This window comes from Natrix helvetica (genome assembly GCF_964273705.1).
Source record: "Natrix helvetica genome assembly, chromosome: 7".
NCBI classification, from domain to species: domain Eukaryota; kingdom Metazoa; phylum Chordata; class Lepidosauria; order Squamata; family Natricidae; genus Natrix; species Natrix helvetica.
Window position 1 is genome coordinate 53,191,936 of NC_138558.1, and position 19,143 is coordinate 53,211,078.

Genomic DNA, 19,143 nt, shown 5'->3' on the forward strand with positions numbered 1-19,143 from the left:
TAATTTAGTTATTTTCTAGAACTCCCACTTTTTTCTCTCACCCGTAACTTTCTCCAGTCCTTCCTTCCTTCCTTCCTTCCTTCCTTCTTCCTTCCTTCCTTTCTTTCTTCCTTTCCCCCCTCCCTCTCCTTCTCCCTCTCCCTCTACTCAATAATCAATTTTAAGGAGTATTAAGGGATAGTATCATCTATATGTCAGTAGATCTGGAAAAAGGTACAGAAGCATTCAGCCCTGCACAAACAGACTGTGTAACAGTTTCTTTCCACAAGCCATCAGACTCCTCAACACACTCTAAATTCTTAGATTGAGAGCTATATGTAGTTCTGTGTTCTGCTCTTTTTCTTTTTATCTACGTTGTCTGATGTAGCACCTTGGTCTTGGGGAAATGTTGTTTCATCTCACTGTGTACTGTACTGTATATTGTTGAAATGACAATAAAACCTACTTGACTTCACTTGAGATTAGTATACTATATGTAAACAGCTATCAGAGGGTAGAAAGAGAATGAGAGAAACTTATCCATTTAGATTTATCTATCTATCTATCTATCTATCTATCTATCTATCTATCTATCTATCTATCATCTATCTATCTCTATCTCTATCTCTATCTCTATCTCTTTATCTATATCTATCTATCTATATGCAGGTCTTGGCATATTCAGGTCTTTTCCCATGTAAGATTGACAGTATCTTGGCGACATTTCAACGAGGTCATACTCATCATCTTCAGGCTGGTGCCTTTGGCTTAGTGCTTGTGCGAGCAAAGTGTGATAGGAGCTGCCATTTTTTTATAAAATAGGGGTGTGTGTGTGTGGAATGTTGGCTTTGTTGCTTTAAATGGATTGGTTGACCGTGTTGTCATATCTTGCTTGGTTAATGGAATTGATGTTTGGTGAGGGTGATTGGTGATGGTGTCCTGTGTTGTTCTGGGTCCTGTGTTGGTTTTTGTGGCTGGGACTCGTTTATTGACTAGCAAGAGGTTCCAGATGTCAAGTGGGCGGGAGGTATCATCACGTTTATTCATGGTGTGTGTGTGTGTGTGTGTGTGTGTGTGTGCGTGCATTAATATTACTATATTTCTATTAATCTAAGAGTAAATTCTAAGAGTAAATTCCTTATAATTATTAATTCTATTGTGAACAATCCATCTCCTTAATCAATAATAATGCCAATAATATCAAGAACAGTAGAGTTAATAATCTTATAGCAATAGCAATAACAATGACAATAACAATGTTTCTTTGATAGTAGTATTATAACATTAATTCCTAACCCTTAAGTTCAACTTTACATATGACCCTCCTATATTAAGTTCAAAAGTTATCATCAATGTCCTCCAATAGTCAGGCCTCTGCTATCCAAGCGATATAGTCAAATATTCTGCTTTCTCTTGAAGTATACCCTAGGGCAGTGATGGCTAACCTTTTTTTCCTTGGGTGCCAAAATTGTGTCCACGCACGCTGTCGCATGCACTCGTGTGCCCACACCCATAATGCAATGCTCCTCCCATGCACCCACTGCACATGCGCATGAGACACCTCCCCCAAGCACTCGCTCTGTGGATGCCTACAACATCCCCCCCCCCTTTTGACCTCACATCTCAAAAAAGCTCTGAGAGGGGGGAAAAGCCTGCCATCGAAAACAGTGCTGAGTGGCGTGGGGAATCCTCCCTTTCCTCCTCTTGGTGATCTTTTGCAAAGAGAGGCTTTTCCTCCTCTCAGCGATCTTTTGTGAAGGGAAACAGCTCTGAGGGGGGGGGGAAGCCTGCCATCGAAAACAGTGCTGAGAGGGGTGAGGAATCCTTCCTTTTCCTCCTCTCAGCGATCTTTTGTGAAGGGAGGCTTCTCAAAATGGGATGCCCCCATCTCTTTGCGCCCTTCAAGCCGTCTCTCTCTCTCTCTCTCTCCCTCTGCCCTCCCCCAATGGCTCAGGTGAAAAACTGGGGGGAACCGTGCAGAGGAAAAGGAAGAGGAAGGAAAGGGGGGAGGGAAACGAATCACCCAGGGTAAAGCCGGATGCTTTCCTGTTTTCCACGACCCACAGACCTGCTGTGGACTGAAACGTTTTCTTGAAATCTGCTTCTCATTTTCCATGGGAATTGACGTTCTCTACCTCCCACTCTCCAACTCTCTCTGCCATTTTATTTAACCCTTGGATCTATTGAACCACCAAGTCCAAGCCCCCAAACCCTTTTCTTAAAAGCAAGCCCATCAGGGCTCAGTATCTTCTCTGTTGCATTTCTCTTTTTCTCTGTTTCTCTTCCTCCCTCTCCCCCTCTTTCTCCTCCGTTTCTCCCCCCCACCTTTCCTTCCTCCTCCTTTTCCTCTGCGAGGTTCCTCCCAGTTCATGCTGAGCCATTTGGGGTGGGGGCGGAGAGAGAGAGGGAGACAGAGAGAAAGAGAGAGAGGGGGGGGAGGGGGATTGGGGAACCTCGGCCAAGCATGCCAGGGAGCAAAGAGACGCGGACGTCCTGTTTCGCAGCCACAGTAGCTGCAGATATTTTGGCGTTTCTTTTTATTTGCTCACTCTTGGAGAGTTCCCCCCCTTTTCTTCTCCTTTCCTGCCTGGCTTTGCAGGCACCCGCAGCTGCGGGCTGTGAAGAAGGAGCCCTGAGCCCTGATGGGGGCGGGAGGAAGGGGGGGAGAGACAGAGAGAGGGAGGAAGTCTTTTACGCCTCTTTCCTTTCATTGGATTTATATTAATTGTCCTTTCTAGTCCTAGACCCCGTCCTGAAGCCTCCAGAGACAAATGACCCAATGTGCAAATCGGAAGTCCGTTCACGAACTTCCAGTTTGCGTGTTGGGTTGTTTTTCGCCCTCCGGAGGAAAGGGGGAAAATGGCCAAAAATAAAGGCCAAAAATCAGCTGGCCAGCGCACACATGCGCACTGGAGCTGACAGGGCAATGCCTCGTGTTCCCTAGGAAATGGCTCTGCATGCCACCTGTGGCACGCGTGCCATAGGTTCGCCATCACGGCCCTAGGGGAAAATTGCTGGTAGATATCACTCTTCCGTAAGCAATCAAGATACAACAAAGTGCACAGTCAGTGTAAGCCATTTTAACTTCTTTCTCAGACCTTCAATAGTTAACTTATTTTCCCTTGGAGGCTTCCATGTTATCAGAGTTATTCAAAACCAGCCCTTGTTATGTTAACTAATTAAGTTTAGATTTGGCTCCCCAGACAGTTCAAAGAAGAAAAGAAAAAGTCTCCAGCCTCCACTGCAACTCTCTGATCTTCTTGCTTGCTTGCCGGCATCCAACTTCGCTCAACACTCTCCTCTCACTGCTATGGGGGGGGGGGAATAGAAAGGAAAAATCCACCCCCAGTCCTAGCTTCAAGGCCCTCAACCTCCTGGGCTATTTTGGAATAAAATACCTTCCACCAAGATCAGGAATCTGATAAGCCACTCGCAACTCCTGCAGCTTTCTCTGCTTGATCCCTGCTTGCTTTGAACTGCTGTCAGCACTCTGGGACGGCCATTACAGATCGCCCTCTTCCAAGCCCGGGGTTTCAAGCTGAGACCATGAACTGCCATCCTATGGCCACGCCAAACCAACCTTCTTCGGTTTTCCCTTCAGAAAACCACTGGTTTACAAAAACCTTGCAAAAAAACCCTTTCCCGGACACCAAACCCAGCTGCTCTTCACGGAGCTCTCCATTCAAGCAGCCATTCGTGTTGGCAACTAGCAGCTAGGTGAATTATGAAGACAAGGAGAGTTCATATTGAATGTAAACACGGGCAAGTTCTACCACTCTTGTCTTCAAAAATGCAATTGCTTCTCAACAGAGTTTTGAATATAGTGATGCATACGCACTTCTGTCTATAAGATGAGCATGACTGCTAGAAAGGCCTTATGGTTTTGATGACCAACAGCACCACAACTAGTAGTGCTCATCACTGCCACAAAAAGTTCTTTTTTTACATTTCAGACCTTACATGCGCAGGTCTGAATCAATCTTTCTGCACATTAAAGTTAAAAATTATTAAATATTTCCTACTCACCATTCTCTTTAATCACTATCAAACCAGAAGGTAAGCTGTCAGATTCCTTATATCCATATTTACCAACCTGCCTGTTTTCTGTTTGATTTTACAAACCAGTCTTATTATTCCAGTCACTTTCCATCACTTGTCAAATTCACACCCGTGAATCTGACTGATTATGCATGCCCTTCCTATCTCAGCATTGCTTGACAGAAGTGTCCAAATTAAAGAAGCAGGAATGAACATGACAAAAGAGAGTCAGACTTTGAATAGGATGGCATACTTTATCTGTAACCATCTACAAGGCTAGCATTGATATAATCGGAGTCTTCAACATCCCAGATTGCCTGCAGGCAAACCCGTGTCAATTCATAGGGCATGATGTTCACTAGGCGGTTTTTGAATTTGTTGCCAGGTCAAATTTTCTCTGCTTTTATAAGTAGCATTAAATTTTAGATGTTGATTGGGATGTGTTGATAGCTGGTTTTGAGGTCATTAGCTGTCATTTGCTTCTACTGCTTAGCCCTCATCTTCTAAGTACTTGCCACTTACAACAGGCACTATAAATACATAAGAGCACACAATCTGCTAGAGAGAGGTTCCCAGAAGATGGGCTCCTGCACAAATCCAAAAGCTTGGAAGACAAAACCTCTGGTCCTGGTGACTAACCTAGATTGGACCCTGCATCAACAATTAAGCTCATTTTAAGTAGTCAAATCAGAATCATAGAGAAGAGAAAATAAGAGAAGAGAAGCAAGGAACCTTGGAGGTCTTCTAGTCCAACCCCCTGCTCAAGCAGGAGAAGATATGGCTCAACCATAGTTTTACCATATCGCTCCTGACGGGTTTTTTAATTGTGTATTTTGTATTTTAATTGAGGGGATTTTAAATTGAAATTTAAATTCTTTTTTATTCATCTGTTTACCTCCTCCATGCATATGTATATGTATATGTACTGTTTATATTTGTATATTTTATGTGTTTTATTGTACGCCGCCCCGAGTCCTTCTGGAGAGGGTGCGGCTAACAAATAAAATTTATTATTATTATTATTATATACTATTTCAGATAAGTGACTGATTACAGATTACAGATTAACAGAGTTGGAAGGGATCTCATAGGTCCATGATGGCGAACCTATGGCATGCGTGCCACAAGTGGCACGCGGAGCCATTTGTCAGGGCACGCGAGGCGCTGCCCTGTCAGCTGGCCAGCGCACGTGCGCGCGCTGGCCAGCTGAGTTCACCTTTTTAAAAGCTATTTTTCGCCTTCCCCAGGCTCCAGAGGCTATATAGGAGCTTGGGGAGGGCGAAAAGAGCCCCCCTGCCCGCCCTGGAGGCTTCAGGGACCATCCGGAGGCTTCCCTAAAGCCTTCGGAGCGCTTAAAACGACCCTCCGAGCAAACCGGAAGTGACTTCCGGGTTGCTCGGAAGGTCGTTTTAAGCGTTCCGAAGGCTTCAGGGACCGTCTGGAGGCTTCCCTGAAGCCTTCGGAGCGCTTAAAACGACCCTCCGAGCAAACCGGAAGTGACTTCCGGGTTGCTCGGAAGGTCGTTTTAAGCGTTCCGAAGGCTTCAGGGACCGTCTGGAGGCTTCCCTGAAGCCTTCGGAGCGCTTAAAACGACCCTCCGAGCAAACCGGAAGTCACTTCCGGGTTGCTCGGAGGGTCGTTTTAAGCGTTCTGAAGGCTTCAGGGACTGTCCAGAGGCTTCCCTGATGCCTTCAGAGCACTTAAAACGACCCTCCGAGCAACCTGGAAGTCACTTCCGGTTTGCTCAGAGGGTGGTTTTAAGCGTTCCGAAGGCTTCAGGGAAGCCTCCGGACGGTCCCTGAAGCCTCTGGAGGGCCTCCGGGGGGGAGGCTCTTTTTGCCCTCCCCAGGCTCCTATAAAGCCTCTGGAGCCTGGGGAGGGCGAAAAAAGCATGTAAAAATGGGGGGGGGTCGCGCGTTGTTCGCGCACGCGCACTGGGGGGGTCATGTGTTGTATTATGGGTGTGGCACACCTGCACACAACCCCCCTGCACTCCCCCCACTTGTGGCACATAAGCCAAAAAAGGTTCGCCATCGCTGTCATAGGTCATCTAGTCCACTCAGTGGTGGGTTCCTAACAGTTCGGATCGGTTTGGGTGAACCAGTAGTGATTTGGCAGCCTGGGTCACTGCAACCGGCAGAGACCCAGGCCTGCCATGACCCCAAACTGGTTCTCTGGGTGGCACCATAGGCACCGCCATCTTGTTTTTTGCTTCTGCACATGCGCAGAACAATTTTTATTGCATTGCACATGTGCACACAGTGTGCATCAAGCGTGAGCATGGCATGCCCACAAGTGAACTGAAAGTAGTGACTGCTGGAACCCACCCCTGAGTCCAACTCTCCATCCACGCAGGAGATCCAATCCCCATTTCTCACAAATGGAGTCGTCTTGAAAGCCTCCAGTGATAAAGCTCCCACAACTTCCGAAGGCAAGCTGTTCCGTTGGTTCATTGTTCTCACTGTCAGAAAATTTCTCCTTATTTTTAGGTTGAATCTCTCCTTGGTCAGTTTCCATCCATTGTTTCTTCACTGATCTTCAGGTGCCTTGGAAAATAGCTTGATCCCTTCCTCTCTGTGGCAGTCTCTCAAATATTGGAACACTGCTATCATATGCCCCCTGGTCCTTCTCGTCACTAGACTAGCCATGCCCAGTTCCTGTAACATTCTTCATATGTTTTGGTCTCCAGACCCCTAATCATCCTGGTTGCTTTTCTCTGCGCTTTTTCTAGAGTCTCAATATATTTTTTATAGTGTGGTGACCAAAACTGGATGCAGTATTCTAGGTGTGGTCTTACTAGGGCTTCACAGAGTGGTATTAGTACCTTACTTGATCTTGATTGTATCCCTCTGTTAATGCAATTTAGGATTGCATTGGTCTGTAATTTCCTGGGTCTATTATTCCTTTCCTGTTCGGAAAATGGGAACCACATCAGCTCTTTTCCAGTCCTCTGGTAGTTTCCCAGTGCTCCAGGATTTTTGAAAGATGTTGTACAGTGGTTCTGAGATGACATCTGCCAGCTCCTTTAGAACTCTGGAATGTAGTTCATCAAGATCAGACAGGTGTTCTCTTACTATATTTTACTTATTTTAACTTTTATTTCCAGTCTATCTTTTACAGTTATTTTTTGGTAGGTTGGGCTATAGTTTCTTTTTGTATGAAGACCAATGCAAAGAATACAAGTTAAAGAACCCTTTTCCAACAGTGACCACAGCATGATTGACTTTTGTCTCAATTTATGTCTTTGCAAAGAGGGTCATAATGATGGTACATCAAATTGTAACTTTAAAAAAGCCAACTATGATCTCATAGCTGCCAACCTCTCATCTCTTGATTGGCACCTTCTCTTCACTGGCTGTAATACTGCAAAAAACCATTATAACACTTTTTTGCTCAAAGTCAATAGAGTCATTAAATTACACGTACCATTAGTAACCCCGAAACCCCCTCCCCCCAATTACCCATAACAATAAGAAAGCCTCAATTTAAAAAAAATCTCTTTGGCAAGAAAACAAAACTGGCTACATAGTTAACTTTAAAACTGCTGCAAAACCTTATGCCATCAGATAAAGGCAGAATGCACCAATTACCATTGCAAACAGGTGGAACAGTGTTACACTCAAAATCCAACTGAGCCTTCTATAATTTCATAAACGCCAAACTTAAAGACTCGAAAACTATCCTACCCCTAAAAGGGCCTAATGGGAAAGACTGTAATGATAAAGCCGTTAAGGCCAACCTCTTCAACACATTCTTCAGTTCAGTCTTAGTCAACGGCAATGGCTTCTGCCCCTCATTTCCTACTCGTACAACAACTAATAGTAAGGATCTGCTACATATTGATTTTACAGTAGATAGCGTTAAAAAGCACTTTGCAACATAAAGCCATCTCTATTTATTGGCTCTGATGGATTATGTGCCTACTTCTTGAAAAAGCTTTCCACTGCCCTAGCCAAACATCTAAGCACTATCTATGAGGTATCTTTCAAAACCAGCTCCTTGCCAGATCTATGGTTTCAAAAAGGAGGCTAATAGAAAATTACAGACCAATTTCACTGTGTTGCATCACCTGTAAAATCATGGAATCAATTATAAACCAATCTATCACCCTCCATTTAGAGACAAACAACCTGCTTTCTAACTAGCAGTTTGGTTTCAGGAAAAAAGTTGTTCAGTAATCTTGTTGCCAGGCCTGCAGACCTGGCAGCAGAGTTGGACAGTGAGGAGGTTGGGGAAGAACATGGGCCAGTTCTGGAGTCTGGGGAAAGCTCAGATGATGGCTCTGCGTCAGAGGCAGAGAGGGGGCCATGGCCACCTGAGAGTTATGTGCTGCCTCCAGAGCTGGACATCAGCGAGGAGAGGAACAGGGGGAGCTTGTTTCCAGTACGCACATGTGCAGAGCTGCCAGAAGGCAAGAACAGTTTAGACAAAAGAGATGACTTGGGAGTAAGGCTTGGAGGTGATTGCCCCTCCCATAGGACATAAAGGAGGAGGCAAAGGCACATGACCCATTGCAGGAAGCAACTTTGTTCATGCTGGTCGGTTTGAATTCTGAAGCTCCGTTTTGACTCTTTGCTCTGTATGGCCTTGCAAGCTAATTGCCAATTAGGTCTTTGGCAGCATTTCAAGGGAGATAAAGGTGGGTGCTTATCAGACTTATCCCGAAAGACTTTGGATATAATCCTGCTGGGCACTCCATGAAGCCTATAAATATGTTTGACAAACAGTCTAGCCAGTCTCTTGGCTGAAGGGAGTCCAGAACAAGCAATTAAATGGGCCTGCTTGGAGAACAAATCAACCACGGTCCAAATGATCGTGTTCCTGCCACATAGTGGAAGCTCCACTATGAATTTCATCCCTATTTCTTCCCAAGGTGGGGAAGGTTCTGCTACCATTTGGAGGAGTGGTCTTATTTTCATAGTTGCATATGTAGTACATAGTCCTCAATGTCTCTTTTCATTTTTGGCCACCAGAACTGTCTTCTAGCCAGATGCAATGACTTTAGGTATCCAAAATGTCCCCCTTGCTTAGAGTCATGTCTCTTCTGTAGCACTTGGATTCACAGGGAACTATACTTTGTATAATTTAGAGCCATTCTATGCTATTCCCTCTCTTAGGGTCAATGTCTCTTCATTGGCCAGGTACCAAGGGTTGGCAGCTAACTCGGTTTTCAGTATTTTGGCCATTCCATCTTTGTCTGTGGGATTGGGCCATTTAGATTACGCTCAGGTGATGGCTTGCAACACCGGTTGAGGAGGGGGAATAATTGTGTGGATTACTTCTTCCCATTTGCTGTTAAATTGTGGTTTCCTCGACAAAGCATCAGCAAGTAGTTCCCCCCCGCCCCTGGGATATACTTAAGCTGGAAGTGAAATCTTTTGAAATTCTGTGCCCAGCAAACTGGGGTTGTCCTGGCCGGAGTTTGGCTGGCCCTCCCCCTGTTTTTAGCTACTCAGTTATAGGCAATGCAAGTTCTGCAAATGCAGGAATAAATTGGTGGTAGAAGTTGGAAAATCCTAAAAAGCTCTGTAATTGCTTGCAAGTGCCAAGACCGCTTGGACTTTTCCTGAATCCATTTCTATTCCTTGGTTTGATGTGCAGTAACCAAGGTAATCGCTTTTGTGAAATTTGCATTTTGACAGTTTTACATATAGCTTGGCTGCAAGTAATTTCCTTAACACTGGTGGCACAAGTTTCACATGTTCTTCTAGGGCAGGGGTGGCGAACAAGTTCGACAAAAAGAGCCAAAATTTTAAACTGTGAGAGTCAGAGAGCCACACCACGCAGTGACCTGCCAAAACAGACAAACACTCACACAAAAGCATATAATTTTAACAATAATATATTAAACACATAATATAACATGCTCAGTCAGGTGTTTTTTGTTATAAATTTTTATAAACCCATTAGAGCTGCTGTATAACTTTTAAATCCATAAATAAGTGGAATCTCTGTCCACCTAACAACCTACAAGATTACTTGATGACCACAACCAGGAATGCCACACTTGCAGTCATTAAACAAAGCAGTCACATATCTCGCTTAATGACTGCTTTGCTCAGTGACGAGATTGTGATTGTAAATCGAGTACAACCTATACATGGGTAAAGCCTGGTCCTAATATTATCTTCCTTTAACCTAATATATGTATTATAATATATATATGAGTTTGGATTATCTTTGATATCTATTACAATTACAGGTTGTGAGAAAAACACTCGTAGAATTTTGGGAAATATACTAACCATGGAAATTCAATTAAATGTTTTCTCCTATTTAAAACTCTGCTGCTCCTGAACCCAGAGCTTCAATATGCAACCATTATTATTAATTTGAGCAATCATTAGAACCTCACCGGAATCCTGCAGCAACTGTGCTAGACTTTGAAGCATTATTTTTTTGGTTTATCTCAACAGCAGAGGGCGCTGTTGAGATAAACCTGGAAGTACGGTCGACGCGACGACCAGCTCAGAGCTGGTGGAGTGCAGGCAAGCGTCGACCGTACTTCCGGGTTTAGCACGCGATCCGAGCCACAGTATACTAAATAATGGTAAGAGGCAAAGAGCCTCATTTATTTTGGCCGCGAGCCGCATGCGGCTCGCGAGCCGCGTGTTCGCCACCCCTGTTCTAGGGTTTCATTGTAGATGAGACTGTCATCCAAGTAAACTAGAACTCCTTTATATAGGTGCTCATGCAGGACCTCATTTATTAATTACATGAACACCCTGAGGGCACCTTGAAGCCCAAATGGCATTACTTTAAATTGGAAACAACCTAAGGGACAGTTAAAAGCGGTTTCCCATCATCTCCCTCTTTGATACAGACTCGTTAGTATTCTTCTTGGAGGTTGAGTTTTGTAAACACCTTTGCTTTAGCTAGGTGACCCAGCATGTCTTTCATAAGGGGTAGAGGGTAAATGTTTTGTATGCACACTGCATTTATTCCTTTAAAGTTCATGCAAAGTCTCATCCCTCCCATTTTTATTTTCTTTGAAGAGCAGCCACTCTGGATTTTGCTGGTTGTATGAAGCCTCTAGCTAGGTTAGAGTCAATGTATTTCCTCAGTTCTTTTATTTCTTTGGGTGTCAAGGAATAAATTTTTGATTTAGGCAGTTTTGCCCCCTCCACTATTTCTATCACACAGTGTTTAGAACATTGCAGTCCTCTTCACTGAATACCTTAGCAAAGTCTCTGTAGTCCCTGGGGATGAGAGGAGTTCCCAGGGACTGTTCAGATAATGCTGCTGATGCCTCCACTCTGCTAGTGTTTGATCATTGTGGTTGATCAGCTCATTTGGTGGGTTTTGGAAGCAGCTCAGGGCCAAGAGTTAGCTTAATTTTCTGGTAGCCACCTGCCCAGGTGATTGAGGGACACCATTTGTCTAGCCAGGCAAGACCCAATATGACTGATTATGTCATTTTTGGCACCATTATAAAGCAAATCAGATCCCAATGCTTTCCCATCTCTCAAGTTTTAATTTTTCGGCAACCTCTGAGGCTGGGCGTCCCCCTATCATTGACCCATCGACTTGCTCAAACCGAATGGGTGATTTAGTGATTTTGTTTAAGGCCCAATCTGCTCACCATGGCTGGGCTGATGAGGCAGCGTGTGCAGTCAGTGTATGTTATAATCTCTATGACCCTTGGGTCCCTGTCCAGGGCACAGTTATCTTTGCCTTAATTAGAAAAGGTTGGATGGCTTCACTTATCATCGGGTCTCATCCCCGCTGTCTGTGTCTTGTATTATTGGCCCAGCTGAGGCCCAAGTTCTTTCCTCCTCCATGGGATGGGGGGGAGGGGACCTCCATGGCTTGGCAGAAAAACTTCCTTTTTTCGACTGGCTTTTTCGGAGCTCTCCTTGGCTTTGCTGAGGCAGGTGCTCTCATTTGAGGAACCACAGCTGCCACAAGGCAGTCGGAAGCTTGATGGCCCTGCTGCCCACAATGGAAGCACTTGATGGGGTTGGTTGCTGTCACCTTAGGACATTCCTCGATCTGTCAGGGAGTGCTATGGCATCCAAGTTGCCTCTGGGGGTGTTTCTCTGGTGCAGCTCTGCAATGCTGTCTCAACTTTATCCATCACAATTGCCATTCTGTACCATTTGAGGATTTGATCTGGCACTCTGCAGCACAGGCATATTTTTAGTAGTTCCTCGTCAATGCATTCCTTGAAGAAATGCACTAGGATCTGTTCATGCCAGTTTCTCAGCTTACTGGCTTGGCAGCAGAATTCTTGCATGACTTCTTTTGCCAGGCATCCATTTTGCCCGATCAATTTGATTTGATTTCTGATTCTGCCTCCTGGGCTTGGGAGAAATCCTCTAAATCCTCTTGGGTCTGGAGTTCTCACAGGAAGTCATCAATGTTCTCCAACCCTTATAAAAGTTGGTCTAGTGATAGGATCAGTTGATTCGGGTTATTTCCTCTGCACGATCTTCCCTGCATCTTCTTAGATGATTTTGGACTGTATCTTTTTTGTTTGTCCCCATTTTGTTGGACACCAATTCCCCTCACTCTTAAAAATTTACCACACTAGTGAGGTCATTCCAGTTGCAAAGCAACTGCTAAAGCATGCATTCATAAAGATAAAATAATGTGAATCCTAGGAAAACAAGCAACTGCTGAAATAAAATGAACAGTGACGCCTGGCAGGAATACAAGGCTGTAAAAAGCTTCAGTACATTTTAAAGATGAAAACTCTAAAAGGTTTAAGTGACTAAACATGGCTTCCACTGGCTTCTCTCTCTGTGTGTGCTATAGAGAGAGCATTCCATTAGGACTGTTGGTCCAGGTAAAACCCAGGCTAATGTAAAGTATCTTAGCTAGGAAAAAATTTTGTGCAAATACTGGCACAAAATAACAAATTCCCTTGGTTTGTTAATTATATGTCCATTTTAAGTATTTATTTTTCAATTATTAATTAATTATAATTATGAAAATATCAGCCATTCTTTTATATACAGTGTAACATTTTTGCATGTCATTCTTATAGGTTGTCATTTTAAAATCCACTTTCAGCTCTGTCTGAATCTTGTCTGGTGAAACCTGTTCCTCTTCCATAGCAACTTTTAAACACTAACTATCTATAGTGTCAGACACTCTTAAAAGTAATTAAATATTACTAATCTCAGCTCCTCGCTCACTTTCCTTGCTCACCAGTCTTCGCTTCCTAATTTTTGGTAAGTTGCTCTATCCAGGGACTGTGTGATCCCCCCCCCTCCCACCCCACTGCATATGACAAAACTGAATTGATGGAGCTGTTCACATTTTCTGACATTGAGAACAATCAACCAATGGAACAGTTTGCATTTGGATATTGTGGGAGCTTCATCACTGGAAGATTTCAAGAAGAGACTGGACTGCCATCTGTCAGAAATGACGTAGGGTCTCCTGCTTGGGTGGGGGGTTGGACTAGATGACCTACAAGGTCCATTTGTTAATCTGTTAAAATAAGAAAAGGGGAGGAATGAGGCCAATAGTAAACCTAGAGTTGGAAGGGAACATGGAGGTCTTTTAGTCCAACCTCCTGCTCAGGCAGGAAACCTTATACCATTTCAGACAATTTGTATTTGTACATTACAAATTGTCCACAGAAATGGATGAAAACAGACTACATTGTTGGGTGAAAACAGGGATCCCTTCTTTTACCAGTAGTCTTCAACTTACAACCACAATCAAATCCAAACTAAAACATTAAAAAAAAAAAATTTTTCAGCAGCCCTTAACAGGATGAAAAGGCAACAGAGTTTGACAGATGTTTTCAGTAAGAAACCAAGATCGGAATCAGTTGTATCACAATTGGCCTTGGATGATCCAAAACAGTCACAAGCACAACCCCTCCAACTTGGAGAAAGCAGCACATCAATTATTGAAATAACCAATAACTCTGAAATTGAAAATAATCTTCCTGACTGCTGGACATTGCAACAATATAATAACTTTAAAGAAAAAATATGAGGGACTGATAATTTCTAACAAAAAGTTAGGTTGCAATTACTGTGCAAAATATGACTTCACAAAAAAGAAAAGTGTTCATGTCTGAAAAGAATGGAAATATTTTCAGATTGAGACAGCAGGGAAAAATAAAGAGTTAACAGCAACTTCTCTTAGGAAAAAAAATGAAAGAACATTTTTCATCAAAAGCTCATAACATTTGTAAAGGGAACTTAAAACAATGTGTGCAGGATTCAATAACAAAAGGAATAGATAAGAAGACTGAAAAATATGTAGGTATTACTTGTAGAATATTTAATACAGTTTACAGCCTGGCACAAAGATTGTAAACCATTTTCAGACATAGAAGATGAGATAGACATGCAAAATAAAAATGGATTAGATATGGGAATAGGATTATATTCACATGCAGTGAAAATAGTTGATTTCATTGCAAAAGAAATTTTAAAAAACCCTATTTACTAAAAATATTGAAAATAATCTGAAAATCTGGTTGTTTATTGACAAAGCCTCAACGATATCTTGCAAACCAAGTTGTTTATACTTTTCTTAAAAGTTGAGGATTCAGTTAGCTCACCAACAATTTTGATTGAGCTAGTTGAATTGGAAAAACAAGATGCAGAGACAATATGTTTTTCAGTTATGGAAAGTTTAAATAATGTTGGGCTTACTAAGAACTACCTAGAAAAAAAATTAATAGGATTTTGCTCCGATGTGTCAGAGTTATGCTTGGGAGAAAATCTGGAGTGAGGACTAGGATAACAAAAGAGTTTCCAAACATAGTAATATGGCACTGCTTAAACCATCACCTTCAACTTGTTTTAGGTGATTCGATAAATGAAATAAAGCAAGTAAATCATTTTAAAATAATTATTGATAAGATATATACTATTTTTCATCAATCCAATAAGAACCAAATTGAAGTTACCAAAATATCTGAACAACTTGGAATTGAAATTATAAAGATTGGTAGTGTTTTGGGATAAGATGGTCTGCCTGTACTTTAAGGTCAATCCTAGCTGTGTGGCATGCTTATCCAGCGTTACATCAGTATTTTCATTCAAATGAAAAATATTTAGATATGGCTGTCTGTCTTGAAAATAGATATTTTATGATATTTTATTTTATGGCATTAATGATCGATATTCTAAATGAAATTTCTCTTCTTTCAAATACACTGCAAGCAAAAAATGTAGACATAATGAAGGCTGAAAAACTTGTGATAAGATCTATTAAAGCATTTCAAATGTTTGGAAACAAAAAAAGTGCATACAAAAAAAAGTTGATGAATTAATTACTTCAGAAACCTTCAAAAATATACAATTTGTAGAAAATCATCCATTTGTTGGGCTTCCTCAGGAAAGTCTTTTAGAAAGCACTGGAATAAATTTGAATAAAAGACTAATGGATTGTGAACATTCAAAAATAAGTTGTAGCCAATTTCAAGACAGGAATAAATTACAATTTTTCAATTTTTGGGGAGCCAGATTAGTGAAATATTGAAGAAGTAGTAGTTCCATGGAAAGCAGCTGAAAAACAATTGCTTGTATTTAGTGACATTTTAAATTATCAAATTGATATTAATGATTATTAAGATTTTATAGAAAATGTTTTTAAAAATTCCCAGACATATGCAATTCCTGACAGTATTCAAAAATCTAAAAATATTGTCAGAACAATTGCTGTAAGTTCAGCAGAAGTTGAAAGGGTTTTTCCAAAGATGAACATCATATGTTCAGAGAAGAGAATTCACCTGTTTCTAATATAACAAATGCAATGACTATTAGTCTAATTGGCCTACTTCTAAAGGAATGGGATCCTACTCCCACAGTGAAAAAATGGTTAATGGTAAATCACCACAGCGATGAGGCTCAAGTAAAAAGGAAGAAAATTGCAAGTGAGGATGCCAATCAAAAAGCAATTTGGAAATACCTTACATAACAGTTTTATTGTTTTTTGTTAGGTATTATCTAATAGTTTTTCATTAATATTTTAAAACTCTTTCTTGTAACAAAATCTAGTTTTGTGTACCTCTTTTATTGTTCATATTTCAGTATTAAATGCATGTAATAAGACTACCTTTTTGTATATCTTTTTTATACATAAAAAAGTCATTAGTGCAAAAAAGTGACAGCGAGTTGGCCATGCCCACACAGTCACATGACCACCAGCCCCACCCACTTAGCCATGCCCACCCAGCCACTCATTAGGGCAGAGAACCTGTTGTTAAATTATTTGAATCCCACCATTGCATTGCATCCTCACTGGGCATTTTTCTTCCTCTAATATCTGATTTGTTTTTCTGGTCTTAAATAAAGTAATCACAGGAAATTGATGTGGGGCTACCAATCAGACCCTATTATCAGCTTTTCTTTCCTTTCCCATCACCCTTAATTCCAATCTCAGTGCACACACACATATATCAACTCTCTCCCAGTTATGTTAGCCCCTTTCCTAAATCGTCACCGAGCCAACATGACAAAGGAGTTTAGGAACTTTTCAGCAGTCATTTAATTAATTTTTAAAACAATAAAGTAGTATCAGATTCAACTTATAATGAAAATGTTACAGACACCACCCCAAAACACCCCATCAAATTAGACAGAGAAGAATCAAGTAAGAATATCTGTGCTTTGCAACCCTTTTAAGAGAATTTGGAAATACTGGATTCAATTAATAACACAGTACCAGTTTATTTCCAGAAAAGAGAAACAATGAATATCTTCTAAATCTATAAAGGTTGCTTCTACTTTCTAATGAAGTATAAGCTAAGTTGCCTTAAATTTCATTAGACTTTGTTTAAAGTTTTCTTATTTTGTATCCTAGCTAGAAAACAACTTGAAATTTAAAAGGGAAATTAATAGGACTACTTAATATTTGCATACTTAGCAAAATATTTGCATTATACACAAGCAAGCATTCAGATTTGATGAACTGGAACATGACAGTCATAAATTTGAAAGAAACAGACAATTACTAAATGTTTTGTTTATACAACTGAATAATTAACAAACCTCAGCTTTGCTTGGAATTACATTTTGGACATTTAGCAAAGAGATCTCTGTGGGATTTACTGGGTTGCTAAAGCAGCTCTCTTCTTTTGCACAAACCTGTATTCCAGGTCCATTTCATTTTGCATTTCTCATTAGCTGCTTTTCAAAGAGCTTCACAAGAAAGTCACCAGCCTCTTACCTTGCTTTGGAGCCACTGAACTCAAATTTTCCAGCAAAACCATATGTTTCCTTTGGCGTTGCAACATTCTTTTAAAAGGCTTAGCAAAATAAAGATGTGCCAGACTCATGCAAATCCTTCCAAAAACAAGCAGTATCTTACCAATAATGGCCTCCTCCAGGCTCAGTTTCCAAGTTGTGCAACTGTCTTTTTTAACTAAATGAACTCCCACCCTTTGTCTTGAAATGCAGCCAAAGACTCTAATTTAAAGCAACTGTCAACTTTGCTATAAAGCTTTCAGAAGTCGTCCACACACACAACAAAAGAGGCAGAAAATCCTCTTGGCTTCTAAACTAAGGAAATGGTTAAATACACTTTAAAATTGCAGCATATCGGGAAGTAAACCTCACTGAAGTCCATGGGACTTCACATATGTCCTGAGCACATAAATCTTAAATTATATTGCAAATCTAAGAGGATAATGTCTTCTGGGCCGGACAATATTTGTGCATATTGTTTAAATCAGGAGTCCTCAACCCCCAGGCCACAGCCCAGTACTGGGCCATGGTACATTCAGAACCAGGTTGTGGAAGCAGTGCATAAGCGAATGTGCACATGTGCAGCTCTACTTGCATGAGTAATGGGTGAGTGCTGCACACAGCTCCATTTGTATGAGTGCCATGTATACATGCCTGCTGCTTGCACAAATAGAGCTGCGTGCTTGTGTGCGCTCATCCACCACTCACACAAAACCATCCCCTCTCCCCTCCCCTGCTGGTTCTCAAAGCTGGAAAGGTTCTTAACTGCTGGCTTAAGTTGTCTTATGAGAAAAGAAAAATATAAAAGAAGACAAGCTCTTCTGGATTCTGACCAAAGGAGGCATTTATGGTGAAAGAAACTGGGGGAACCAGAACAGAACCTGTGAGTGCAGCTCAGCTAGGGCCCTGCCGTGTTTGTATCAGAGTATATTAATAGACTGCAATAGGCAACAAAGTCAGCCAATGAATAGACATGGCAACTGGGTCAGACAATGGGGACTGTTTGGAAACTGAAACAGTATTTGCTGGAGACAGCTAGGAGTCTGGGCGTGGCTTAATACTATAGCTCTGAGTCTGTGCAAAAGCTGCAAACTAGTCATCTGAGCTTTGAACTGAAACTGGAAACTGTTCTGTCTTCTGCCTGTGTTTGCTGTACTCGCTACCATGTTGGAGGAACCAGCCATTGGTATTGTATATGGCCTATGTGTTATTATGTATATAAAGAGAAGTTAATGAATCCTGCTGCATCAGTTACCTGTGTGTGCTTTCTGGATTTGATTGCTGTAACAAACTCTGACAGTTTTCTGGAAAATAAGACCCACCCTGAAAACAAGCCCTAGCCTGATTTTTTTGGTGGGCTGCTATAAGCTCTACCCCCAAAATAAACCCAGGGGTGGGCATGGCCAGCACGAGAGGCAGCAAGCACGCAGGGGCTCACTGTGTCTGGCTGCAGCTGCAGCCCACTTGGTGCAGTGCAAATACCGTTAATTCTGAGCAAGGAGGCAGAGGTGGGGAGGAGAAGACAGGTGATCCGGATGTGCTGCACAGTTGCCTGACTCACGGGAGGCTTGCAGGAGGCTTGGGTGGATGCCCCATGTGGGTGCCTGTTTGGTGTGTCTGTAGGCAAGCTGAGAGATGGTGGGACAGAGTCAGCGGCATGTTTAAATAGCCTCTGCCTCGACCTAGCTCTACTGCACACTTTTTGCCCAGAGGGAAACTAAGTTTTGTTTGCTGACAAAGAAGATGCTTTGAAAGGGACCTAATTGCTCCATTTCAAACCGTCCCCTTTGCAAGCACACAAAGCTTTGAGTCTCTCTCATTTCTCCATCTGGGCAAAAAGTATTTGATCATCTATCAGGTGCTTGGGAAGAGAGCAAATTGCTGCTCTAACAGGCACCTGCACATGGTGCCGGAATTGCCTGCCTTACCCATCCCCCATACATCTGCTTCTGCCTGCTGCCAGTGC

At 42.0% G+C, this 19,143-nt stretch overlaps 1 protein-coding gene across 3 annotated transcripts in view; it reads right to left on the minus strand.

Moving 5' to 3' along the window:
• C1QTNF7 (C1q and TNF related 7) overlaps positions 1-17,361 on the minus strand; it is a 60,924-nt gene extending 43,563 nt beyond the window's left edge. Inside the window, exon 1 of one of the 3 annotated variants that reach the window (XM_081959426.1) lies at positions 17,302-17,361. Coding sequence is in view for 2 of the 3 variants with exons in the window: in XM_081959423.1 (XP_081815549.1) it covers positions 17,161-17,269 (109 nt within the window). In the remaining variant the exon portion in view is untranslated. The other 2 variants (XM_081959423.1, XM_081959424.1) reach the window with 2 other exon arrangements.
• Between the last annotated feature and the right edge of the window lie 1,782 nt (positions 17,362-19,143).